The sequence below is a fragment of the Bos indicus x Bos taurus genome, chromosome 22 (genome assembly GCF_003369695.1).
Source record: "Bos indicus x Bos taurus breed Angus x Brahman F1 hybrid chromosome 22, Bos_hybrid_MaternalHap_v2.0, whole genome shotgun sequence".
In the NCBI taxonomy this organism is placed as follows: domain Eukaryota; kingdom Metazoa; phylum Chordata; class Mammalia; order Artiodactyla; family Bovidae; genus Bos; species Bos indicus x Bos taurus.
Genome location: NC_040097.1, coordinates 5,104,900 through 5,131,591, shown reverse-complemented (window position 1 = coordinate 5,131,591; position 26,692 = coordinate 5,104,900). Strand labels below are relative to the sequence as shown.

The 26,692-nt window shown below is 44.1% G+C and overlaps 1 protein-coding gene across 8 annotated transcripts in view; it reads right to left on the bottom strand.

Annotated features, from left to right (window-relative positions):
- The window catches only part of VGLL4 (vestigial like family member 4), a 156,597-nt gene that overhangs the window by 55,091 nt on the left and 74,814 nt on the right, over window positions 1-26,692 (bottom strand). Inside the window, exon 1 of one of the 8 annotated variants that reach the window (XM_027523163.1) lies at window positions 17,387-18,002. The exons of 5 other annotated variants lie outside the window; for them this stretch is intronic. In XM_027523163.1, the coding sequence (XP_027378964.1) occupies window positions 17,387-17,468 (82 nt within the window). In that variant the 5' untranslated portion in view covers window positions 17,469-18,002. Of the gene's footprint in view, window positions 1-17,303; window positions 17,325-17,386; window positions 18,003-26,692 lie in introns of those variants that run through there. 2 more of the 8 variants (XM_027523169.1, XM_027523170.1) reach the window with 2 other exon arrangements.

The following is a 26,692-nucleotide window of genomic DNA, read 5'->3' as shown; positions in this document are numbered from 1 at the left end:
TATCCTTCAGGCACAGGAACAAAAGCCTGACTCTTCCTCTAACCTCTTTCATAAGGTATGCAATTTTTATTACAAATGCTCTCTTAAAAGCCACTATCTTTCCCTCTTGCTTTTTGATAAGCCAGCCTATGTACAATGAGGCCCCAGCCATTGCTAAATACACACCAGAAACACCCGGGTAGCAGACTCCTAAATAATAAATAACAGTGATATTCACCATAGACATTCTGGCATTTCAGAAATTCAAGCCATCTCCCAGAGCCTGATTTTAATGGTTTTACAAAGAAACACAATGTCACACTATTAATAGATTTAAGAACCTACATGTGTTTTGCCAACCTATTTTCTTTAAAACCACGCTGACAACAGTCATTAAGACTGAGCCCATGCTAGTATGCTTCTAAATTGTTTCAGCCTTGACACAAGGTCAATGGGAATTAGACTAATGAAGGAATAAAGCAATACTGAAACATTTTCATTTGGGGTCTACTAGACCATATTAACTTCCAGCAAATTAAATGGATGAGTGGTTTGCAACCACTGACATTTGTATTTCACTGTGAGTTCTCCATGCCTCTTGTTCTCTCTGTGCCATTAACCTTGAGGGTCTAGCTCTTTGTCAATCTCACTTCAACCATGCTTTCCAGGGATTTCGGAATCGGTAATTCCACAGCATACGGTGGCACAGACCCAGTCAAGTCAGACAGACAGATGTGAGCTCGTGTAATTGAGATGTTCCCATCTGCTGCCTTGATAGCTAAGGCCTGATGGACATGCCTTTTCTTTCTTGCACTCACTCTGGGATGTGCAGACTTCGATGACTCATTTAACTTAAGCACTTGATATTTCAGCAAATAACTTCAATGGTTGATGCATCAACCTTCCTTGGACATCGACTGGATGGACAGTCACTAAAGATTCTCACATTAAACCTATCCTGACTCCCAAAGGTGCTCAAAATCCAGAAACGATAATCTGAGATGGAGAAAGGGAAGCCACCTCATCCACATCCAAATCCTTGCGTTCACATTCACCCCCATATTATCAGGGTACTTCACTGAGACCATGGATCATTAACTGGGACACTGTCAAGGCACTGGAAGGAGTAAGAGGAAGGGTCTAGGAAGCTGAAGCAGTAAGGGATTTTGTTTTAGTCAAGAGTGAAAAATAGGTTCTGCGTAAAGAGGAATTATACTCTTTCACAGGGCTTTCTGTCCAAGTTGCTGATCCTGAATATTTACCAGGTGAAACTGATTTCATGTGACAAACGTATTCCTGAAGACCTGGGAGTGAATTAGCTTTTGATTAAGTCTGCTCATGAGCTACCACGCTCCTACGTAAACCAGATGTGCTTCTCAGTGTATTTTCACTGACCCCTGGAAACCGCCCTTATCGCCTCCCATCCCGGTGCTCTTACCCTCCACTGTGGTACAAGGTTTTTCTAAGTGTGGTCCTGAATCAGAATCACCTGAAATGCTTGTTTAAAACACAACGCCCTAACCCAGTCCAAATGAAAGGGTTGTCCAGGGACCCTAAAAATCTGTCATTTAAGCGCCACTCCCCCCACTCCCTGATGTCTCCAAGCACACTGGCCTGTATCTCCAACTTGTCCTTCTTCCACTTTCAAAACTGATCAATACTACGGTCAACCAGTATTCTGATCAGTCAGATGTTTCAACTAATTAAGGGGTATTTGGACAGTGATGTGAATGGTGGAAGAGAAGACCTAAGGACCGAGCATCTCCAGGCTCAAGCGTCTGGTGAGGAAATGCCCAGAGAACAAGACTCAGGCCCATCCTGGTTCCTCCAGCCAATGATCACAGGTCAAACATTTAAAACCATCTTCAGGAGACCCTGTTTTCAAACTGTGATGTACTTCTCTACCAATTCTTTTAACCATTGACCTTTTCAGCAGTCAGAACCTTAGTGAGGGGACATTCACCGGTGCCTCAGTTTTCCCGTAAGGAGCACGGGTACACCATCTGCGGCCTATGTCCCCCGTAATGCGTTTACTGACATCCTTCCAATGGGACGCAGATGCTCCGTAAAAGCTCTGCTGATGGGAGTCCGATTCATAAACCTCTCCAAGTTGAGAGAACTGAGAGGGGCAGGGAAGGGAACTAGAGACACTCTGCAGACACCAGTCTCAGCTAGCTGAGTAAGTTCTCCCGGCTGGCTCCCCAGGACGAAATGGAGGCCACAGGGCCTTGGGGATCACCCTCGGGCCAGCTGTGGGTGCAGCTGAGAACAGCCCCGGGGGGAAACCGGTGTCAGAGGAGGGAGGTCAAAAGACCTTTGCCGGGATCCGCCTTTTAAGGCATCTCATTTCAGTCTTGCGATATGCATACATTAAGAAATAAAACAGTAAGATAATTTATAAAGAATCAGCTGCTGCCTTCCAAAGGTTTCTCTCTCCAAAAATTCCACAGTTGCCAGAGGCTTCTTCTTTTGCCCCAGACTGCTTTTCAAAGGCCACCTCAGGACAGAGGGGCGGCCCCTGACCTCTGACAGCGCAGTTCTCTTACCCTGTAATTAGGCCTCCGAGGCAGTCTATCTGATCTGACCCCCGACAAGAAGACCAGAGGACACCGAGCTGCTTATCTATTACGGTTGAGGGTGAAAGACATTTGGTTCTGGAGTCTTTGAAAGTGCCACAGACCTTCCTTCCATCTACCTATCTATATGTAGAAAACTTGATACAGAAATGTTCTAAATGTATATAGATACATCTACCAACAGACATCCATGTAAAATTAGAGATCCAAAATAGAAAATCCAGTTTCACTGCCATACACACACACACACACACGGATGGTGTACCAATAAAACACCACGGCTGAAGTGCAAATTATTTGATGGCAAGGAATCTACCTCCCTCCTCCAGAACCATTTATGTAACAATGTTGTTTAGTCGCTCAGTCCTAGCTGACTTTTTTGCTACCCCATGGGCTACAGCCCTCCAGGCTCCTCTCTCCATGGAATTATCCAGGCAAGAATAATGGAGTGGGTTGCTATTTACTTCTCCAGGGGGGTCTTCCAGACCCAGGGGTCAAACCTGCGTCTTCTGTATTGGCAGGTAGTCGTTCTCTACCACTGAGCCACCAGGGAAGCCCTATGCAACATATGAGTGAGCAAAACTGAACAGAACAACGAAGGCAGAGACTGTCGGTCTTCCTGGGAGCAGAAATTATCACTCAGACACTGAAAATAAACCATGCTATTGCTCCAGGGGACTATCCCATAGGACTAGGACCAGGACATTTCACTGGAGTTCGAGTGCAGATGAGCAGACAAAATGGCATGTTTTTCTTCTGCTTTTCAGAGCTGAAGGAGACATCATAGTCCGAGTAACTTCTCAGCCCAACCTTCATCCAGGAGGTATGACCACCTCTTAAAAAACAGTATCTTTTGGTCTATCCATCCAAGGGACTGGTATGCAACCATAAAAAGGAACGAAGTACTGGCCCCTCCTACAACAAGAGTGGGCCTCTCCTTATGCAAAGCGCAAGAGGCCAGTCACAAAAGACAATGTTATAGAATTCCATTTATGTGAAAGTCTGAGTGTTCTAAAAAGCACTCAACTGTGCACTTCAAACGGGGGAAGTTTATGGTATGTAAATTATATCTCAGTAATAAAGCTGTGAAAAAAATACTAGATAAAAAAAAAACACACTATCATCTTTAAAGAGCTATAGAAGAAACAGAGCCGACATGGAGGACAGTCAACACGGCGGCTCTCTACCGTTTTAAGGCAACGTCCGGTGAACTCTGGGCCTTGGAAGGGTTAGTCAAGCAACTGTCAGGGCTGCAGTGTAACCAAGGTGAGACGAAGGAAATGCAGAAAGGAAATATTCCACACCCAGAGTAATAAACGGCATGAAACGCACACACACACACAGGCCACAAAATCAAAACAACATGAGTTCCCCTATGAGATGTGCGTCCCAGCGTCACCAGAAGTTTCTCTTATTCTCTTGCTACTTAAAAGATAAGCCCTGGGAAGGGCAGGAACTTGATTTTTCTTTTTTTCTCATGACCATAAGACTGAACACAGCTGTACACCCGTGGCGGATTCATGTTGATGTATGGCAAAACCAATACAATATTGTAAAGTAGCCTCCAATTAAAATAAATAAATTTATTTAAAAAAAAAAAAAAAAGATGCCACAAACACTCCCTGAACTGCGCTCTGTACACCACTGTGGCCTCTAGGAGCTCTGATCGTGCCCCATCTGTGAGGGAAATGCGGGAGTTGTTCTACAGAAAAATCCCTCCCAGGCAAACTAGGTTAGCATCCAAATCTTCCATCAAGTGAGCTGAAGAGCAGGTTGCTAGAACTTCACCAACATTCAAATGAGTGCACGAAGCTCACCAGAACACAGATGAAGCCAGAGGCTGTCAGTCTACCCAGCGTTAACAGCCAAGTTATCTCAGCCTCTAAAATAAGGGCTGTGTGATCGCAAGTCACTGCGCTCACCCAGTGCTTGGCACAGTCACAACAAGAGGTGCTACCAGCAGAGATACTCAAATAAAACCGAATTGTAAAAATTTCTGGTAACATGCACATGAGTGTTGTCATTTTCAAAGCAATCATTCTGGAATGACTTTAGCCTACTTATTCCAAAGAAAGTTGTCACTGATTGAAAGATTATTTTCAAACTCCACTTGTGGGACTGGCTTTAGAATGACAAAGGAAAAACCAGCTCGTCATTTTATGGACACACTTCCATCGAACTGAGCATGGCAGACAGGAAGAGTCCTCTACGAGCATCTGCTGTGTATATTTAATTACTGGCCACTGTCCAAAGTGTTCCAAAGCTGCCTTCATGGCCTTTGCATCTCAAGACCATGAAGGCAACTTCTAAAACACCAACAGTGTTCTGGGAATGAGATCATCACAGTGTTAAGAGTGGTAATTTTCCAAGGTAACTATTTTGCAGACAAGCTTCAACACCTTATTTAGATGGAAGCTGTAACGTTTGTTTGCTTTCAATGTCACGCTTTATTTACATTAAAGATAACAAAACACAAGGTGATATAACCGCTAAATGAATGTTACAGGCTGTAAACGCCATGGATATTCAAAGGGAAAGAATATAAACTCTGCACGCACTGAAAGAGGGCAAGGCATCTCGCCAAGGATTGCGAATTTAACAGGTTACAGTAGAATTTCTGCCTATAAAAAGTTTCAGGTAAAGTTTTTATAAAGGGAGGCTGGAACGTGAACAGAACTCACATTGCTGGGAAGAAGCAGGGAGGACATTCTAAATGGGGGGGTGGGGGAGGGGGTGGGGGGACAGTGGATTCGAAGAGCGTAAAGGGGATGATAGGCACATCAGGAGATAAATCAAACTGGAGCTGCGAGAGCTTAAACCCTGAGCTTTCTTTCAACAGGCCAGTGGGTGGATGAACCACTACCCAACACGACCTAAAGCAAACAGCAGCAGACTGGAGCACAGTGTTCCCAAAAGAGAGTCCTCGGTGCCACGCTGCCATTCGCTCCCTTCTCTGCATTTGGCTGCCCGCTGGCTTCCACAGCTGCGGATTTACCCACTTGGAAAAATAAGCCCTCCTTTCAACAATACCAGCGTCACTACCTCTGACCTGAAATTAGACAACAAATATACATACACCAGCCTCCGAGACCATCGATGCATCAAACGCAGAGACTGTGTATTACGGCACACCAGCCCAATGAGCAGTGTCACAGCGGATATTCCAGTAACGGATTCTACAGTCAACACTGAGACATGATTGTCCTAGACCCCTGGCAGGGCTAAAATTTAAGACTGGCAACACCACGTTCTGCGGAGGACGCAGAGTTCCTGGAGCACTTCTGCACCGCCGGTGCAAGCGTCAGATGGTACAACCACTCCGGAAAACAGTTGGGCAGTTTCTAAAAAAAGTTAAGCTTACCCAATGACCCAACAATTAAACCCAGAAGTATTTACCCAAGAGAAAGGAGCACGTGAGTCCACGAAGAGGCTTGTATCAAAATGTTTGGAGGCTGGGCCACAAAGTGAATATGCTGAAAACCACTGAACTGTACAATTTTAGGGTAAAAATGGCTAAAATAACAGATTTCATGTTATGTATCTTTTTACCATAGGGAAAAGAAAATGTTTAGAGCATCTTTATTCATAATGTTAAAAACTTTGAAACAAGGCAAATGTCCCCTTCAACCTTGAGAGAGAAGCAAACGTGATATACTCATGTAACAGACTACAGCTGGGCAATCCCAAAGAAGAGACCCCTGACCTGGGCAAGGACGTGGATGAATCTCAGAAATACCATGCTGAGCACAAGAAGCTGGAATCAAATGATTCTATATACATGAAGCCAAAGAGCAAGAAAAACTATCAATAATTTATAACCACCCAGCCAAAACAGTGCTTACCTCCAGCGGGGGCTGGGGGTGGGTACTGCCTGGCAAGGAGGCAAGAAGGGACTTCTTGTGATGATGGAAATATTCTATGTCTTCATCTGGGTGGTAATTACAAAAGGTATAAACACAGGGGAAACATTCATGAAGCCATGCCCTCAATGTTTCACCATAATTAATTATGTCTCAGTGTCAACAAAAGAAAGAAGAAAGGAAACCAAAGAGGTGGGACCCTCCAGTCCATGGCCCGTATTAAGTCCAAAACCAGCCTTTTGTCTGCTGCTGCTGCTAAGTCGCTTCAGTCGTGTCCGACTGTGTGCGACCCCAACCAGGCTCCCCGGTCCCTGGAATTCTCCAGGCAATAACAATGGAGTGGGTTGCCATTGCCTTCTCCAATGCATGAAAGTGAAAAGTGAAGTCACTCAGTCCTGTCCGACTCTTCCCAACCCCATGGACTGCAGCCCACCAGGCTCCTCCATCCATGGGATTCTCCAGGCAACAGTACTGGAGTGGGGAGCCTTTGTCTAGCCCTCCCCAAATACTCTGCTATCACAAAATAAGACCTCACAATAAAAATTCCCCTTGGGTCTTGTAGGACCTATCCCAGACAGGGCAATATCTTTCAAGGTATGATTACAGAGGTTTAAAGAAAAACATACAACTAATCCATTGATTACCTAGGCTCTTTTTTTTTTTAATTCACTGAATTTTTGTCATTCTAAATATATATTTTATTCCTATTAGGACCGAAATGAACCATCAAACCATTTGGAGTTTAAGTTGATAATGCTACAATAAACATGAGGTCCCAATATAATAGACAGGTACGATAGAGCGAGACACTCTATGACCACAGTTAACAGATCAGGTAGAAGACCTCACACTTCTAGGATCCCAAAGGAAATCATTTTCAAGTTTCCTCAACATACGTTTAAGTCCCTCACGAGACAATGAGGGAACCATCATCTACTCAAAGTCTGAAAATGAAACCAGTCACTTTTTAAGAATGGATAAAACTATCATAAACCGTTAAGTCGGCTAAGAGACATTAATCTGTAACAATCACACTTTTTCATAATCTGTAATTATCTGATTTACATCTTCATTGTTTGCCTCTCACCTCCATGGTTAAGCTCCAAAATCTCAGGTCTCTTGCTGTCTATTTTGCTGACAGCTATGTCCCCAGTACATAAAACAGCGCCTGGCAGGTAACTGGTATTAAATATTTTCCCCAGAAATGAACAGTTCACTTCATAGGCCAAAGTGAAGTACCCAGAAAACGAGGTGAGTTGAAGTTGTCATTTCCAAGCAACCAGCCCACTTCAAAATGTTTCTCTAAAGAAACTGAGTCTTAAAGATTTCCCTCAACCAAACCTTCAAACCCCTTCTTTCCCCTGGTATCTGTCCTTCCCCTACGAGTAACTTGCTAGGAATTGACAAACTCATTTGTCTTAGCCACTAACTGAGCATCCCAGGGCTAATCACACAACTCCAGTGCTTCTTGATCTTTAATGAATAGACAGTGGATGGAGTCCCTTCTCACCGAAGCAGACACCACAGTGCTCGGTATTGAGAACAAAGAGATGAAAGACAAAGGCCGGGCGCAGGTGGAATCTCAGCAAGAGGCAGCGGCTCGCTCAAAGGATGGGGTTGCGTGTATCTGGACCACAGGTGCGGCTTGGGGGTTGGCGGAAGACAGGATCCGGGCAATGGATGAGTGGAGGACAAGGCTGGAGGGCAGAGTGAGGGATCGTGGACGCGGGTCCAGAGGGAACACAATTAGAGGCGGCGTTGGTGAGGCCGTTTTCTTAGTGATGAGGCAGTAAACCGTCAGAGATCAGGCTAAGGGGAAGGGTTCCCAGGGCTCCTGCGACTTCTTCCTCTAGTCTTTCTTCCTCAGTGACCGCTCTTACTCTCTATCCCAAGTCTTGGTCTTCAGCAGCAGCCCGCTCCTCTGAGATCTAAACCCATACACTCATTTCAAAGTCCTTCAAACTAAACATACTTGAGACTACACTCGGGAAACTCACAGCCCGGGGTTGCCTCTCTCTGCAAGCGGCGGCACCGTCCCTCCAGCTGGAAATGCCAGAGGCTGGGGTCAGGCTGGGGCAGCCTCCCTGTTCTCCCCGCTCTGCCTGCTCCGCTGCTCCCATCCAGAACCACGTCCCCTCAGGCTTCTCTCCAAATCCAAGATCCACTCCCCGCCGCCCCCTCCCCCATCCCTGCAGTAACTCGGGTTACCACCACCCCTTGCCCTAACCACTGCAGGTTCACGCCCTCTCCTATCTCTGTTTCCTCCCAATTCGTCCACAAGCTACACACAAACCTTGCTCAGCCCGCCTCCTCTCATCCACCCTCCTACCCACGCCCAGGAGCACACAGGCCCTGCTGATGGCTCGCGCAGCACCCCATTCCTGATGGAGTGGGGACGTGGCACGTCTTTGAACCAAGGGATGAAAAACTGTAAAGGTTATAGAAAGAGTCAGCACCATAGACGCAGACTCAAACTAAGGACTAAAAGCTGTTCACAGGATGTGCCACCAGGGCAGCGCTGTGCGCCCATGCCCAGTGGGGCTTCAGCGGAGTGGCAGAAACAGATATCAGATGCCAGCCGGCTGAGCAGCGGATGGACAGAACACCGACCTTCTTCCCCGCCGCGACATGGATGGCAAGGAGAAGGTCTAATAGTGAGGACGAGAACACAAGGTTGAGGGGTGGGTTTGGGCTTCTTGTTTTAAAGTTGGGAGAGACGTGAGTGTGAGCAGATGACAAAGAGGGAGACCCAGAAGAGGAAGGAAGGAAGGGGAACCAGGAAAGACACCCATCACTGAGACGTCCCGGAGGCCAGAAGGTGGGGACTTGTGAGCAGCAACAGAGGGCTGGAGTTGGATCCTGAAGAGCCTGCAGGTGGGAAAGCCAAGGAGTCGTGTTGGTCTCTCTGCTTTCTCTTTAAATGGTGTCTAAGGATTCCTCCACCTCTACAGGAAAGCTCTCTCCCATTCTGTTAGACACAATATAAAACCACATACACTATCACACATGTGTGTGTGTGGATTTTATGTATTTATGTAGTGTTTTACCTAGCCTTCCCTGGTGGCTCAGCGGTAAAGAATCTGCCTGCAATGCGGGAGTCCTGGGTGGGGAAGATCCCCTGGAGTAGAGAATGGCTACCCACTTCAGTATTCTTGCCTGGAGAATCCCACGGACAGAGGAGACTGGTGAGCTACAGTCCATGGGGTCTCAAAAAGAGTTGGACACTACTGAGTGACTTTCACTCATGTTTTATACACACACACGTATATATAAGTAATGTGTTGTATTTAATATTGGACACCAGGAGTTATACTTGGTGTCTTTTCTGCTCATCCTGGGATTCTATTTCACTCCGCTCCTTTTCCCCTCTTTCTTTCTCCCCCTCTTTATTGATATAAAGCCTCTAACAGAAAAAGGGTTCTACCATCATCTCCAGTACCTGGTTTTAACTGTTCCCAGTTGGGAGTTCTGCAGGGTGGGGCTCGAAAACCTCACATAGGTTTTAGACGGAGAACAACTGCTATTTTCCGTCCCTCTTACCCTCCGCTCAAGAGAACGTCAAGCCTGGCACAGCTATTACATATTCCTTTAAGAAGCTGCCCGAGTCACTCTCCTGGGTGATTGTAAGCAATGACAAAGAGGTCAGTGCTTTTCATCAGGGAAATAAAACAAGGGTTCTCTGCGGGGTCAGCCAATCGTTTTTATCAGTGGCTCATCGGAAAAACAACAGCTGAAAAGGACACACGCTGTAAGAAAGGGAGAGGACAGGGGTACAGGAGAAAGCTGCGGACAATGAAATGGAAATTTAGGTTCGTCCCTTGTCACTTTAATCGGGCCGCCACCTAAGGGAAGATGTGCTTGTTTCCAGAGAGGGGAGGAGGCGAACATCCAGAGATGGGCACTCATCAGCTGTTCTCGGGGAAGCGGCGGGCTGGGTCCAGCTGGAGTGGGGGCAGTGTAAACAGCGCTCCAGAGCTTGGCAGCACACATCTGCATCAGGCCATTAAATTCTGGAATTCGCTCTATTAAAATCAAATCATTAGCCAAGAAGAATTAACAAGCAACGATTTTCATGCAAAGCAGACACAAACCAAACACCAAGAGCGATCCATATGGGTGATCCTTCTCCATTCAGCATTTCAGATGGTGCATAAGGCCGACCCACGACTGTTTCAGCCCTTGGTTGCTCGCTGGCAGCCCCGTCTATACAATGTCGAGCATTGTCTGAGCGCTCGAACAATGTAAGCTTTTCGCTGTTTATCTGAAAGTCCCTGGATCACCATCCCAAGAAACCTGGCGCTGCGACAAAGCTGACTTGTGACAAGTCTCAGCCCTTTAAGCAAATTGCTTATTAATTAACGCAGGACCGAAGTTTCTGTTTGGGTCCTAATTAAGCTACATACCTCCAGAAGTGTCCCTCCCTGCTCTGCACTCTCTGAAACTGAGCAGAATTTTTCTGACACACAGTTTTCCATGACACACGGATGGTGGAGGGTTTTAACAGGTGGTGAAGACTGTGACCAAAATACTGGCTGGAAAAAAAAAGATCAGTTCAGGCCAAAGCGTCACCAGGTCTATTAACAGCGGAGAAACAGGGGAGTGAGGAGGGCGGAGGGCACCTCCGTGGATGTTCCAGCCTGAGGTACCCCTTGCCCACCCGGGAGCAGGCTTCATTCACAGAAGAAAACCTCTTAGGACGTGGGCGCTACTTTAGAGGACCTCATACACGAGACACAAGAGAAGAATTACAGGAGAGTACTGAAAAAACAAAAACAGACAAAACTAAGCTAGGCTGTTTGGAATGGTGCAGATAGGTAGTTCAAAGTATTAAAGTAGAGCAAGTTGCGATTGTGATGACCTCTTGGGGTCAGGAGAAACTGTGCCTGGGGGACAGCTTGCAGGGAGCGACTGACTGTTTCTTCACCTGGTGATCATGACAAGGCTGGTTATTTTTTTAATTATAAACTACACACGTGTTTTATCCTCTTTCAGGTGTATATATGTTTCATAATAAAAAGTGTTGAGAGAGAGAAACGCAGAGACAGAGAGCAATCCAGAGGGACACAGAGACAGCCAGCCAGACACACACACAGAAAGATCAACCCAGAGACCTAACACATTCCTTAGCAGAGCAGAAACATTCCATACGTGTTTATGAGAATGGATGCTGGGTGACAAAGCACAGCACTGAATCTTCTCAACTCACTCACTAAATATACTTGTTTGTTATGTTTACAGACGTCTTTGCAAACAGATGGGGGTGAAATGTTAAGAGTTCGGAAAGATCATATAAATAGCCACAAATTAAAGACAACTTTAAGAAGAGATTTTCTATTTTATTTAGCGTAAACAAACATTCTTTCAACGGGCAGTGATTCACATGGTTAGGATTAAAACATATCCTGTACACAATACCCTGAAACTAAAACAATCTACAGAATTCTAGGAAAGAAAGAAAAAAAAAAGAAAAAAAAAAGGATCAGAAAGCAAACTGATGGAAACAATCCCTTAAAACTTAGGAGAACATGTACCATTTGGGAAGGCAGACAGCCAAACAGAAAATAAAATTTTCAAACTCTGCTTTTAAAATAAAGTGGGTGAAGTTTTTTTTTTGGGGGGGGGGAGGAGGATGATATATGAGTTTATTGAAAAATAAAAGGGGAGGGGGGACTATTTTGTGAGACAAAAGTGCCCTTGCTGAGCAAGACTGCAGCTCAGCTCCAGTGAGAGCTCAGCATATACATAGAGACCACGCAGTATAAACCGTCACGGAATAAACATTCAGATACGCCGAGATCAAACAGACACGGCCAGAAACAAGCCCTGGTAAGGCTGGTGTTATATCCTGTGTACATGGAGAGGTGCTAAACCTGGATCTGATTTCTTCAGGACACAACCCACTTTTCTACAACACCCTCACAATAAAAAGCCGAACTGAGGAGGAGAGGTTTTGAATCTTTCTTATCTTACAGCACATTTTTTCTTTTTTTAAAAATCTGCCTTCAAGGCTGACTAATCCAAACACCCTGTAGGAACTGAAGGCCTGCAGACAATAGGGAAGGAAGGAGGGAGGAAGGAAGAGAAATCCGCCTTCCAAAACAAAGCTTGTGCGGGTTCCAAGAAACAGCCAAGTACAATAATCCGTCCAGAAGAGGGCAGGGCGAGGGGAGCTGGGAGGAAGAAGGGGTGGTCATCCCCTCCCCTCAAACTGTAACCAGAAGGAGGCCCAACTGGCCAGACCCTGGCCAGAGAGCTCCAGGGCTCACCTGGGCTTGTTTCCTTACCCAAGCTCCTCCCAGCCTCTCCCGGCTCTCCCCTCCTCCCCCTCACTTCCCCCCTCAATCCTGACCTTCGCCAACAAATTAAAAGGCATGGTAGAACGAATTTCCACAGCAAAACAGCTGCAGATGTCCCACCTCTGACACACCCCTGGGTGAAGCTGGTCGCTGAAATTCGGGACTGGGGACGAACCCAGCCACCGCACGTCAGCTCTGCCCTGTGCCCCTTTCCACTGGCTGGTACCCCATGCTCCTAAGTTTCCTGATGCCTCTGAGTTCATTAGACAAAGAACAATGGAAGCAGGACTCCATGAAACTGCTGCTGGTTAAGCTGGCAGAAAACAAAACAAATCCGGCGGTCGCCCAGCCCTGGGGCCCTGCTCACACCCCCAACCAGGGTCTCTCACCTCCGAGCTGTGTTTTCCTTTCAATTCCAGAAAATCACCTTAAATGCAGCCTGTGATGAAACCAGGGATAATTATGTTCTGAAACAACGAACAGCTTAAGAAAGTTCAGGAACTTAGAATGAATGCTCTTAAGCTTCCAGAATATCTCAAGATGCAATCTAGTCTTACTTTCTCCCAATATAAATCACACCATTAAATTAAAAAGGGGGGGGGGGAGAATTCCTCTACCAAATTACACACTAATGGCTCTTAACCCATAATTAAAGTATCACTAACAGCAGCTTAAAGCCACAGCCAACCATGAGCACATTTATTAGGACCTGAGCTTTCAGCGCCGAGTAATTATGTAAATAGAACCACCAGCCATCTTGAGAAGAGTCCATGGTCAACCAGCTCCCTGTTCCCTTGAGGAAACTTAGGGAACTGGCATCTACACAGGGCCTCCTTTGCATGGCTGGAGAAAAAAAGTCAAGCAAAGCTCCGTGCCAGGGCAGCAAGGAGGGGCCAATGCCAACGGGGCTCCTCGCCTAGAGTCCTGGTTCCCACCTTCCCTGATCATGGCGACGGTGGAGGGGGGCGCGGAAGCGGTGGGGGGTTGGTGGGCAGGACGGGGACCTAGAGCAGCAACCAGTTTCGGAGCAAGGAAGAATCCAGGTCGGACTCAACCTGTTCATCACGCCCCGTGTGCGGCGGACTGTGACGGAACCCAGGACAGTCCACGCTCCCTCACACCAAGAGGGGTACGAGTAACTAACGAGGACACGCCACAGAACTTTGGAAACCTGGTACAGAAGAAGAACAGACCAGACAAAACCACCGACTGGGTCCACTCCTCCATTCAGTTCTGTTACAAACTTGCGGAATAATCTAGGACAGACAACTGACTGCTCAGGACCTCAGCTTCCTTGGCGAAAACAAGGCAAGGAACATCTAAGGCCCTGGGTAGCCCTGGAAATAATTAGATAATTAAAGAAGGAGAGACAGTATACAATTAAGTGCTAAATTATACAGTAACGACCACAATTGCTGATGGGAGAGATTTCGTGGCGTTTTGAGCCCATCGATTCCTGAGGGCCACGGGCCACACCAGGCGCGTGCCAGAACTCGGGATTATGACAGCGGTGACCAAGACAAAGCCCCGCCTTCAGGAGGCTTTCAATCTACGAGCGGTGCATTCTCAGGAGTTCAGAGGGGTAAAAAAACGAAGGCTCCTTTTCAGAGATAGAGGCAAAACGGGGATTCAGTGGGTACAATTTGAACATACAGTAGGAAGGGCGACAAACGATGAAATGGGTAACTGTTGAAGACTTCAGTAATAAACCAGAGCTTTTTGAAAAGAATTAATACCTAAGCCTAGTGTGCTAACAGGCGGTAAAGAATCCGCCTGCCATGTGGGAGACCTGGGTTCGATCCCTGGACTGGGAAGATCTCCTGGAGAAGGGAAAGGCTACCCACTCCAGTATTCTGGCCTGGAGAATTCCAGGGACTGTATAGTCCACGGGGTCACAAAGAGTCGGACACGACTGAGTGACTTTCACTTTCAGTGTGCCAACTGGCTTATCACCAAGGAAGGTAGTTTCCAGAAGTCAGGCACAAGCAGAGTCTCCCTGCCTGATGACAATCAATGTCTCCTATCCCAACAGGCCCCCCCGCCGCCGACTTACTGTTTGTGGTTCATGTTTTTCCCCTTATTCTCTTTGTAATTATGCTTCCAGATTTCTATGGTGCAAGTCAGGTGCCAAGGAGCAGATCCCAAGCAGAGGGTCCTTATCCAAACTATCTGGATTACACCCAGAATGTGGGACTTTAGGAAGACCGTGTACGCTGTGATGCAACTGGCTAAAACAGACCTATTTGTCTATAAGTTGCTGGAGGTTGAGGAAAGATGGTGCAGACACACGGCTTATTTTGTGGAGTACAACACTAAAAAAACTAAAGAAAAGAGTACAACTGACCGAGGCAATAATGAACAATCAACACTTTTTTTTTTTTTAACTAAAAATTTTAAAAATTGGATCTGTCCAAGTTTCAAGAGATGTGAAACCTGCCTGGGCTGTAAGTGAAATCAAACACTGCCCACCAACTGTATATTCCATTTTCCGAATAACTTCCCTGGAACACAGATGGGTTTAAAATGAATATTCTCAAAGTGTTGGATTTAGAAGGAAAAATACTATTCCAGCTTTTCTTATTCCAGAAAAAAAAAAAATCTCTTCAAAGATGTATGCCCATCTTCTAAACACCCTTTTGGGTTCAGAGCAGATGTGTGCAGTGTTTATGCTGTGAAAACCACTAGGACATACACAACCCACTATAAACACCACTCAGATTTTGCTGTGCTTTTCTTCATTTCCTGTGTATTTATTTTGGTGTTAAAATAATGTTAACTTTCATAATAAGGAAAACAGCAGCAGATGTTTAAACCAAACAGACTATACAGCACATCATCCCACGTATCTACTCAACTTTCAAAAGGAAAGCTTCTTCCTCCTAATTAAGGAGGGGGCCCAGGAGACCACTCCTGAGTAGGGTGTATCCACTATACCACAGAGCAACCTGGACCCGCTTTCTGTACACTTTTCCTCACCACCTGCAGATATAAAAAAAATTAATGTGGTATCAATTTCCTAATAATCCCTATCGTCCTCTCCTAGGCTGATTATTATGCTTTGTATTGTTTTGAAAGTATCCTGTTACTCAATGACAAAGACAACCCCACAGAAAGTACCCGTAAAAGTTTTCCATTTCTTGTTCACCAAAAAAAGAAAAAAATTCTTTTACACTGACTGCAATCTGTTACTTTCAGGGGAAACAAGCCCCATCACTTACTGCTTAGACCACTCTAAACATGTCTGCCTCTTAAATGAGGGACTTTAGAAGCAGGATAATACCTAAAATAGCAGATTCAAAGAAGCAATTCACCAAAATTCACTTTCCTTGTACAAGTAGGATTAAAAGAAACCAAAAACCACAAAAAGAGGCAACTTTAAATATGTTTATCCAATAAAGTAAAAACAAAAACACAATGATTTTTTTTTCCTTTAAGGGGAAAGGGTAACTTTTCCAGTGCTTAGACAACAGGCCTAAAGTTTTGTGTTTTTTTTTTTTTTAACATGGAAAACACAAGTGTATCCGGTAGCCCTCCCAAGTTTCTTCCATGTTTTCTTTTTCCTGAGAAATGCTCAGTTTCACTATAGGGCAAAAACATGGAAACTTCTCCCGCTGCATCAGATTTGCATGTGGTTACCAAAAAAAAAAAAAAAAAAACAAAACCCAAAAATCCAAACAAACACTTCCCCTGCCCGGCAGAATTCCCCCGGAGTGTCTCCAACTACTCAATACTCAGACCATTACCACGTTTTCAAATCGCACGTAGATAATGTTCCAGGAGATTAAGAAATCGCCTTTTCTCTTCTTACTACTAACAGAGACAGCTTGAAATACTACCCAGCAGTGGGGAAATACCTCACGGTTTAGTAGGAGGTAATAAACAATAAGAATTCAGAGGGTTTCTTTTTTTTTTTTTTAATTTAGCTTACTGGTTGGTGGGTTGTGCAATCGCTTGCTTCCACAAGGGAATGGAGTGTGGAGGGAACATCCCTCAATGTCAGAACCCTCCCGGAGCTGTACAGGAAATGGGAATTCAGACAAAGAGCCAGTCTGTGCTCCATGACATGGGTGCCCTTCCGGGCCCCCGAAATGAATAGAAGGAAAAAAAAAAAAAAAACTTCATTGTTTGGGACAATCGCTCCCCAACACAAAAATTCACTGTAACTTTCTGTTCCCCTCTAGCTGCACATCCCAAGCGCTTATTGGCTGTAGGAATACAGCAAGAATACTGTACAATAGACGGTGTATGTTTAAGTATCAAAGCAAAAAAAAAAAAGAGAGAGAGAGAAAGAAAATCCGACATGTTTTAACTTTTTGCTTGGGTCCTAGAAGTTCTTCCTCTAAAGAAAACACCAACAGACTCCAAAAAAAAAAAAAGAAAGAAATACATCTTTCAAGAGTTTAAAGTGTAAGGAGTCACGAGGAAAAAGCCAAGGTTTTAACAATGTATATATTTCACCGCCTCCCGCCCCTCAGCCCTCTCCAATGTAACCCTGAAGCCTAAGAGACACAAACACCACTCTGTTCGGAGGAAAGCGCCGCTTGCCTTCCAGAGCACCCTGAAAAGTCCCAAGAAATAAGAACAAAACGCACAGAAGGCGATCGGAACCGGGAGAGGAGGAGTGGCCTTGCCCAAAAACCAACAGGGCGGCAGTTCTAGAAGGGACGGTCTCTACCTTCGTAGCACAGAATGCCGATATTGTTGTTCATGTTGTCCAAGTACTGGTAGTTCAACAGGTCCATCTTCATAAATAGCATTGATCGGGCTAGCACAGAAAACCAGCTCTTTGCTTGCGCCCCCCGGGGGAAAAAAAAAAAAAAAATAGTTTCCAAAGTCAACTACGGCTGAGGAGCTCCCGGCTCTCCTCTTTAAAAAACTTCACAGAAGACGGAGGCCCGGCCTCGGATCAAAACAAAATCAATAAAACTCCTTAAAAAGAAAAAGAGAGACAGGCACACCAAATCGAACTTGCAGAAAGAAAACCCTTCGAGGGCTCGTGTGCAGACGGTATGCGTCCTGGATCGTCAATCCAGCATTTATTTTAAAAAAATGGAAAAGAAAAATCGTTTTCAAAAGCCTAACGTACGGGGGTGTCTTGCAGCGGAGAACGGGGCGAGGAGGGGCAGCCCGCGGCCCATCTCCCAGGACAAAGCCGCGCTCGCGCCGCTCACAGCCCGCTGCGAGTCCGCCGCGCCGACACGCCGGCTATGCCTGGAATGACTCGAATGCGCACGGCCGGCCTCCTCCCGGCGCGCGGAGCATGCTCACTGGCATCCCCGGGGCGCCGCGAGGGGCAGGATGCTCTCTGCACAGGCTCCGGCTCTAAATGGAGCGAGTGTTTGCAAGGAGAACGAGAGGAGGTGGAGGCCCGGGGCGGGCAGGGGGTAGGGGGGGTCCCCACACTTGGAGGGGCCCAGGGCCGAACGTCTCTGGCCAGGAAGCCGCCCTACGACTTTGCAACACCAGGGGAGGGAAGAGAAAACCCAGGAAGTCGCCTTTTTTTTCCCCCTCCAGGAGCCGGGTTAAAAAAAAAAAAAAAAGAAATCCATCATGGAAGCAAAACTTCCGTGGAATTTAACTCTGCTGCCGCTGCACTTTTGGGTTTCAGGAACCCAAACGGCTTTGCTGTGGTACACAGACCACGCTTTTTTTTTTTTTTTTTTTAATCTTTTTCTTTTTTCTTTCCTTCTCTTTTAAAAGTTGTTTTACAACTTTGCATTTACACTTTACATATAACTTCTCTCATAACCATCATAACAGCTCACATAAATAGGCCAGGGGTGGTATCACCTTTTTACAGCATCGGAAACTGGGGCTCAGAGGGATTAAATAATGGTCTATGGCTCCCAAAATAGTTAGTAGAACTACTTGTAGAGTGTTTTATTCCCTAATATTATAACCTTCTAAAACACAAGAAGCGGGGGGAGAAAGAGAGAGTTTAAGGAAGTTAAGACTTTAGATACAAAATAGAAAGCCTAAGGGACATAATGGGTAGGAGAGATGAAAATTATTTTTGTTTTGCACATAACAAAGCTGTTCCATCTGTGTATCGGAGGCTAACTGAGTATCATGCTGCCATGTCGTCTGTCTTGGTAGGACCTGGACCTTAAATGTCACATTCAGACAAGTGATGCCCAAAAGCTGTTTACTGAAATCAGTAAATAACTGATGTTCAGACTCTTCAGCACATGAAGATCATGCTAGCAAAATAAAGGGGAAAAAAAGTTTTCTCTCTGGAGATGGCAGCTAGCTTTTGGCACCATGAATAGGCTAGTTAAGTCACCATGAGAAGTGTTTCTGTACTAATATTACCATATCTGTTTGGAGATTTAGAAAATACCAAGGGATGTGCTATATTGTAGACCAAGACCTAACACTAATACTCTAAAATAAAAATTGAATAAGTAATTTCAACAGCTTGTGTGTTAAAAGATTAGCAACAGCTGCACTTGGGGTAACAGGCATGTTTAGGACAAGTTATGTTAATTGACTCTTATTTGGAGATAAATAGGACACCCGGTAGATTCGCCATCGCTGCTGCAACAGTGTAACTGGAATAAGGGCAGGTGAAGTAGGCAACAGAGGAATCAACATTTCACGAGCTTTACTTTCTAAGGCTATTTATCTACACTAGATTATATATCTAGAATCTGAAAAATAGGTCCATCGTCAATTGTAATTAAAATACTTGATGGTACTTCATGGAGAAGGTCAGAAGAAAACTCGTGTGGCCTCTCATATACACATCTGATTTATATTATTGTACTTAGTACCTTTAGGTACAGAGTTGGGTTCAACTGACAGTTTTTGTTTGGATTCAACCTTGCAGGTGATTCTGGAAAACAATTATGGTACTACCCTCTTTGATATCAGTTCTCAATCGTGCACACCACACAAGAGAAAGCTGACGGGCACATTAGAATCAGGGCCCTGATCCTGAGGGTGCAGCCCAAAATAATCTGAGGAGCTGGGGCCCGGCACTGGGGTTGCTTTTAAAGAGTCCCAGGCAGTTCTGTCATGCAGTTGAAAACCAGCGCTTTTTTCTCAGATGGAAAAAAAAAAAATCACCTGCTTTCAGATACTTCGATTTAGATACTTCATTTTATATACTTATTTTGAGAAGAAAAGTTTTCGTTTTAAACCACGATGATTGAACCAGATTCAAACAATCCAGTGGTAAAGGTATGAGTAAAATATTTAGCAACTTCGCTTTAATGATTCAGCGTCACCGACAATGTGGTCTCAGTCTCCGAGAGGCAGCCACTCATGTGGACACAGGTCCACAAGCGCAGCGTGAGCTCTGTTTGGAAGAATGAGCCATGGGAAAAAAAAAATATATATCCCCAGTCCTCATGGTGTCTGTTCCGCTGACCAGTGTGGCCCTGCTCAGAGAAACACAGAAGAGGTGAGGGAACAGGCAGACACTTCTATAGCAATCCGGCAGAGTCACCTCACTTCCTGCAAATCTTCAGACAGTCTGAGAAGCCCCGTGCTGGAGGGCGGCGGTCATACCTGCCGGTTCTGCAGAGCAGTCAGTCCCCTGTGCCTGGCCCTGTCCCAGCCCAGCTCCCCGCGTCTTCTGCCTTCTGCTTCAAGCATGGAACTACCCACAGCGACACTCAAAAACCGTGTCATTTCATGTCTCCAGGCACATGCTGCCTTTTTGTGAAAGGCTCTTCCAGCCTGTCTGCCAGCAAACACCTGTTCTTCCCTCCAGACTTAGCACATGCCTCTTCTGTCCTGCAGGACCCCTGTCCTCCAAGTCCTCACTCCCCGCTCTGTGCAATCGCTTGCCCACAGACACGCTTCCATCCAAATCAAGCCTAGGCTTTAGAAACCAGGGCCATGCCTTCTGCATCTAAGCACGGCCACTCGTGCAGGAGTCTGGCACATGGCAGCCCTCAATAAATACCACATCTCAAAGGCAGACCCTACTTCCTACTCCTTACTCCCAGCGCACACTGGATCATCTAACTCAACAATTCTCAGACTGGAGTCTGTCAGCATCTACTGGGGACCAGTCCTCGGATATGAGGAACACTCACCTAGATTCTGATCAAGCTTCAGGTTATGGTCAACACATCCATTAAGAAATCCGAGCACTGGAAAATGTCGATGCTTCTCAGGTTCATTCACTGACTCATACTGTCATAATTAAAGGATCAATGCGCTTTCCAGGTGGCTCACTGGTAAAAATTCTGCCGCCCAAGCAGGAGACATGGGTTCGATCCCTGGGTCGGGAAGATCCCCTGGAGAAGGAAATGACAACCCGCTCCAATACTCTTGCCTGGAAAATCCCCTGGACAGAGGAGCCTGGCGGGCTACAGTCCATGGGGTCACAGAGTCAGATGTGACTTGGCAACTACACAGCAGCAACAAACAATAGAAGTATCAACAGGATTGTTCTTAAGGAAACTGGAAGGATGGTTCTAAATTTTATCCACAGAAAATCAGGTAGAAGGTTTTTTTTTTTTAAGGATGAAGAAATATGATCTATCAGATGCTTAAAACATAAAGCTATTGTATAGCATAGGAAACTATAATCAGTATTTTGTAATAACCTATATGGCAGAGAACCTGAAAAAGAGTATACGTGTGTGTGTATATGTAGGGCTTTCCTGGAGGCTCAGCAGTAAAGAATCCACCTGCGACACAGGAGACGCAGGTTCAGTCCAAGTCAGTGGACCACTGTCCGTGGGTTATAAATATATATGCATGTGTCTAACTGAATCACTTTGCTGTACGCCTGAAACTCACACAAAACTGTAAATCAACTACACTCCAACAAAAATAAACAAACATAAAGGAAAGAACACTTCCAGGGTGGAACTGTACACAGAATAAGAAACACGAAACACACCGTCATAGTGTTTTTACTGTTAAAAAAAACTTTAAAAGCTGTCTGAAAATGCTCAGATGAGATCTAACTTGGAATGGGGAAACATTTTCTATGCCTGAAAAAATTAAATCAAAGAAAGATGTCACAGAGGAAACCGCTGAAGAATTTGAATATGTAAATTTTGTTTTTTTACACCTGAAAACGCCAAAGCCAAACAGAGAGGCAGAACAGAAAACAGAAAAATACACCTGTAACATATACTATGGTGAATGAGGAGACCTTTTCTTGGTATATAAAGCATGTTTGAAAATAGAAAACCAGAAAAAAATCTAATCTTAAAAATTATTTTTAAACAAGCAAAGAACACGAGAGACAAAGGGCAGTATAGCTTTAAAAAGCCTATTCGATCTCAATAAAATATAGGAAAAAACACCAGTTTTAAACAAGTAAGTGATTTTCCATCTGCCAGATTAAACCAGCAACAAAGACATTTCAATCGTATCTAACGCTGGTGAGGTGAGCTGCCCCCGGAATCTGTGTTGGTGCTAGTGAAAATGTAAGCAGGCAGTACCTTTCTACAGAGCAGTCCACAAGAATTACATAAAGCTGCTTATCATGCTTTCATTTACAATAGTGAAAGCTTGAAAGCCAGAAGTCCAAAAATCGGGGAATGCATGAAAATTGTATCAATGACAGAAGAGCATGGAACCACTATAATTCCTTCTAAAATACATAATGACAGGAAGATAACAATAGACTCAAAACGTGTGATAACAGAGCTACACATATTAACTGAAAACAAGCAAATAAAAACAATATAAAAATAGTAGATACACTAACACCAATGTTGCTTATGTATTCATAAGTATACACATGCATACAGAAAAAAATAATACACACAGATGTATTTAAAAGATTGGGAAGCGCACCAAGACGTTAGCAGTGGCTATCTTGGAGGTGTGGGCATTTGTTAAAGTTTCCTGCATTTCTAAATTACCCACAAAGACTATATTTCTCATATAATCAAAGTGAGGGAGAAGGAAGGTCCTCACTTTTAAAAAAGCAGGCTCATGATGAGAAAATACGCCCTGGTGAAGCAAAAGCAACGGATCAATTATATCTAATTCTTAACACCATGGTATGTCCTTTGGATTTAGATTTAACAACTAATGACTAAAAAATTCCAAACATGTAGAACTTTGCAAGATTTAAAGATGTTTATGATGAGGTATCTGTCCTAAAGAACAGTCTACAAAAGGAGCCCGTAAACAAAAAGACAACCCTCAAAATGGGACAAAATATTTGCAAACGAAGCAACTGACAAGGGATTAATTTCCAAAATAAACAGTTTATGCAACTCAATATTAAAAAAAAAAAAAAAATCAAAAGAAAAGGGCCGAGGATCTAAATATACATTTCTCCAAAGAAGACATGAGCACACATGTGTGTGTATGGGTGAGTATCTGCACTTTCTCAGTCGTGTCTGACTCTTTACGACCCCATGGACTGTAGCCCACCAGGCTCCTCTGTCCATGGGATTCTCCAGGCAAGACTATTGGAGTGGGGTGCCATTTCCTCCTCCAGGGGAATCTTCCCAATCCAAGATTCGAACCTGGGTCTCCTGCATTGAAGGCAGATTCTTTACCCACCGAGCTACGAGGGAAGCCCACAGTACAGTTCAGTCGCTCAGTCGTGTCCGACTCTGCAACCCCATGGGCTGCAGCATGCCAGGCCTCCCTGTCCATCAACAACTCCCGGAGTTTACCCAAACTCATGTCCATTGAGTCAGTGATGCCATCCAACCACCTCAACCTCTGTCGTCCCCTTCTCCTCCTGCCTTCAATTTTTCACAGCATCAGGGTCTTTTGCAATGAGTCGGTTCTTCCCATCAGGTGGCCAAAGCATTGGAGTTTGTCAATACTCCAACATCAGTCCTTCCAATGGACACTCAGGACTGATCTCCTTCAGGATGGACTGGTTCGATCTCCTTGCAGTCCTAGGGACTCTCAAGAGTCTTCTCCAACACCACAGTTCAAAAGCATCAATTCTTCGGCGCTCAGCCTTCTTCACAGTCCAACTCTCATATCCATACATGACCACTGGAAAAACCATAGCCTTGACTAGACAGACCTTTGTTGGCAAAGTAATGTCTCTGCTTTTTAATATGCTGTCTAGGTTGGTCATAACTTTGCTTCCAAGGAGTAGGCATCTTTTAATTAATTTTATGGCTGCAGTCACCATCTGCAGTGATTTTGGGGCCCTAAAAAATAAAGTCTACCACTGTTTCCCCATCTATTTGCCATGAAGTGATGGGACCAGATGCCATTATCTTAGTTTTCTGAATGTTGAGCTTTAAGCCAACTTTTTCACTCTCCTCTTTCACTTTTATCAAGAGGCTCTTTAGTTCTTCACTTCACAGTACAGTGGTATATGTCAGTTATATCTCAGTAAATCTGGGAGGGCTGAGGAAAGCAGCCTACAAGGAGAAACTCCCTGTACTTTAAACTTTCAGGGAACGTGGACCTGTTTATTATCCACTAATTATTTCATGTATCAGTATTGGGAGAAAAGGAAAACCAACCTCCCCACAGCATAAAATAAGGGCTCCATAAATGTTCATTACGGCAGTGTCTCAGCCTCTTTATGGAATAATGATGGAAAAATGATGACAGAAGGAAGCCCAGGCTAATTACTAGGTTAAGTGGTTCTATTTGCTAGAAACTTGACTACCAGTATAGAATAGCAGCAGCAAAACTGTGAGCTGCCGCATAAAAGCCAAATGATCAAAACCACTCTCCAGACACTTATTAAAAAATAAAATGCTTTCATTAGCACACTTGCTGAGCAGGGAAGATTTCAATGTCAAGTCTGACAATAATTTCTTCAAAGACACCCCAGGAAACGTAAATAACCCGACAGGCTCCTTGGTTCCCGCCCCCACCTCAGTGGATTCCACTCCTCTCCTCTTTCCAGAATTCTAAGCAACATATTTAACTAATGCTTTCATTTTAAAGTTTCTTTTTCTCCTTCCCACACATTTATTTTTTTAATCACTTCAACCCAATAGGTGGATAATAATCAAAAAGACTCTACCAAATGAACAAAGCAAGTTGATCGTAATAACTTGGTCTACAGTATCAGTTAACCAAAAAGTTGGATGTGCAAAACCACCATGTTAACAGCATGTCCGTATCTGTACATACATTCTTCGGTATAGTAAGAACAGCAACAACATGCTGGTGATGATGATGTTCATGAAATGCTTCACTGGTCAAAGTACTGTCATTTTTTATGTTACTATCAATTCATATGACAAGGTGGTGAGAAGGGAAAGCATAGAAGAGGGCTTAGGTAAAAACAAACAACATTGAGTGGTAAGAAAGGAGAGTTAAGGAACCAGACTTTCTTTTCTTTTAAATACCGTTTAGAATACAAAGTTCTGTGGCCCCTCAAAGGCTCAGTTAAAAAAATCCCACCTCCCACAAGAACCCTGGTTAGCTAGGCTTCATCTCTTTATTCCACTGTTTCTTAGGTTTATACTTGCACTTAATTCTAAAATAAAGCAGATGATGAGATGATGTTTGCATCTCTCCTCTACCAGATTATAACGACTGCTTCGCCACTTCAACAGTGGCTCTTCAACAGTATAATGTTGAATTAAAACAAAACAAAACACATAGACCAATACGAATATATGTTATTTTCAAACACCTCACACATCAAGGATTTGGACCTGAATCATTACTTTCTGTTAGATTTTCTCTTAAAGAAACAATTCCTAAATGTATCACAAAACATTGCTTATTTCTCTAACTTGGAGTTGCTCACACTGAAATGATGATGGCAAGTTGGCAATGTTTTGTCAAAATTTTTCACAATAGCAAATGCCATTAAGCTGTATGTCTTGACCTTTACTGTTTATTTCTAAGCTAAACACTCTCAACTTCTGTTAAGTATAACTAGATAATGTACTGTAATATAATGGGATTTAAACACAAATACATATATCTTTTAAAAAACTTAAAATGGTTCTGTGAAACCAGGATTTAAACTTTCAATACAACAGCACCCTCTAGGGGTGAGTATTAAGTTGCAAAGACAATTTTGGGAGAGCAAACCGCCTGATTTCTGAGTTTAAACACAATCAGCCTCTTAATCTAAAAAGTCACAGTACATATCTTTTAACAAACAGTTCCACTCTCACTAAACTTGGAAAAAATTAAAATAACATACTAACAAAAACCAATTCACTTGATATCAAATGAGTGACTTGGAAATCTGCTTGATGAACATTTTCCCAGGCAGCACTAGTGGTAAAGAACCCGCCTGCCAATGCAGGAGAGATGAGACGTGGGTTCACTTCCCTGCAGGACAGCATGGCAACCCACTCCAGTATCCTTGCCTGGAGAATCCCATGGAAAGAGAAGCCTGGCAGGCTACAGTCCATAGGGTCACAAATAGTTGGACACAACTGAAGTGACATAGTTACAAGATAAAAATAGCATTTAAAAGTGCAGACTGGGACTGATGTTTTAAATAAATCAGACTAAACCAGTACTGAGGAAGAGAATATAATTAATTAGAATTCCCTGTTTGCCCAGTGGTTAGGTCTCTGTGCTCTCAACTGCCAAGGGGCCCAGTTTTGATTCATTCCTGGTCAGAGAACTAAGATTCCACAGGCCGTGTGGCACCGTCAAAGAAAATACATTAAAAAATTTAAAAATTAATTAGCATTCTCAAGAAAGGAGAAATCTCTTGCTAGTTTTAAACTAGTGCTTTATATGCTTGAAACAAATGTTTCCTTATGAGCAAAAATGATTATTTTAGTGGTTTTTCATTATTAAAATTTAGTTCAGTAAATCCCAAAGAACCATCATAAAATATTATTCCGATATTAACATTCTCACAAATTATCCACAGACATATTCTTGCCAGGTTGGGTAGAACTAACTAGTAAAAACAGGAGAAGTCCAATGGAAGAAAAGTCCTAAATATTTAATATCTGAAGGTCAATGTTCGTGATAGTTCCACTTTCTGATTCAGTCTTCACCTAGCAGTTTAATTTGCCTTCACAGTATTTCATTCACTAAGCACCTTTTTCTACCTCCAGAATTACCCTTTCAACCAATTAGGTAGGATCCA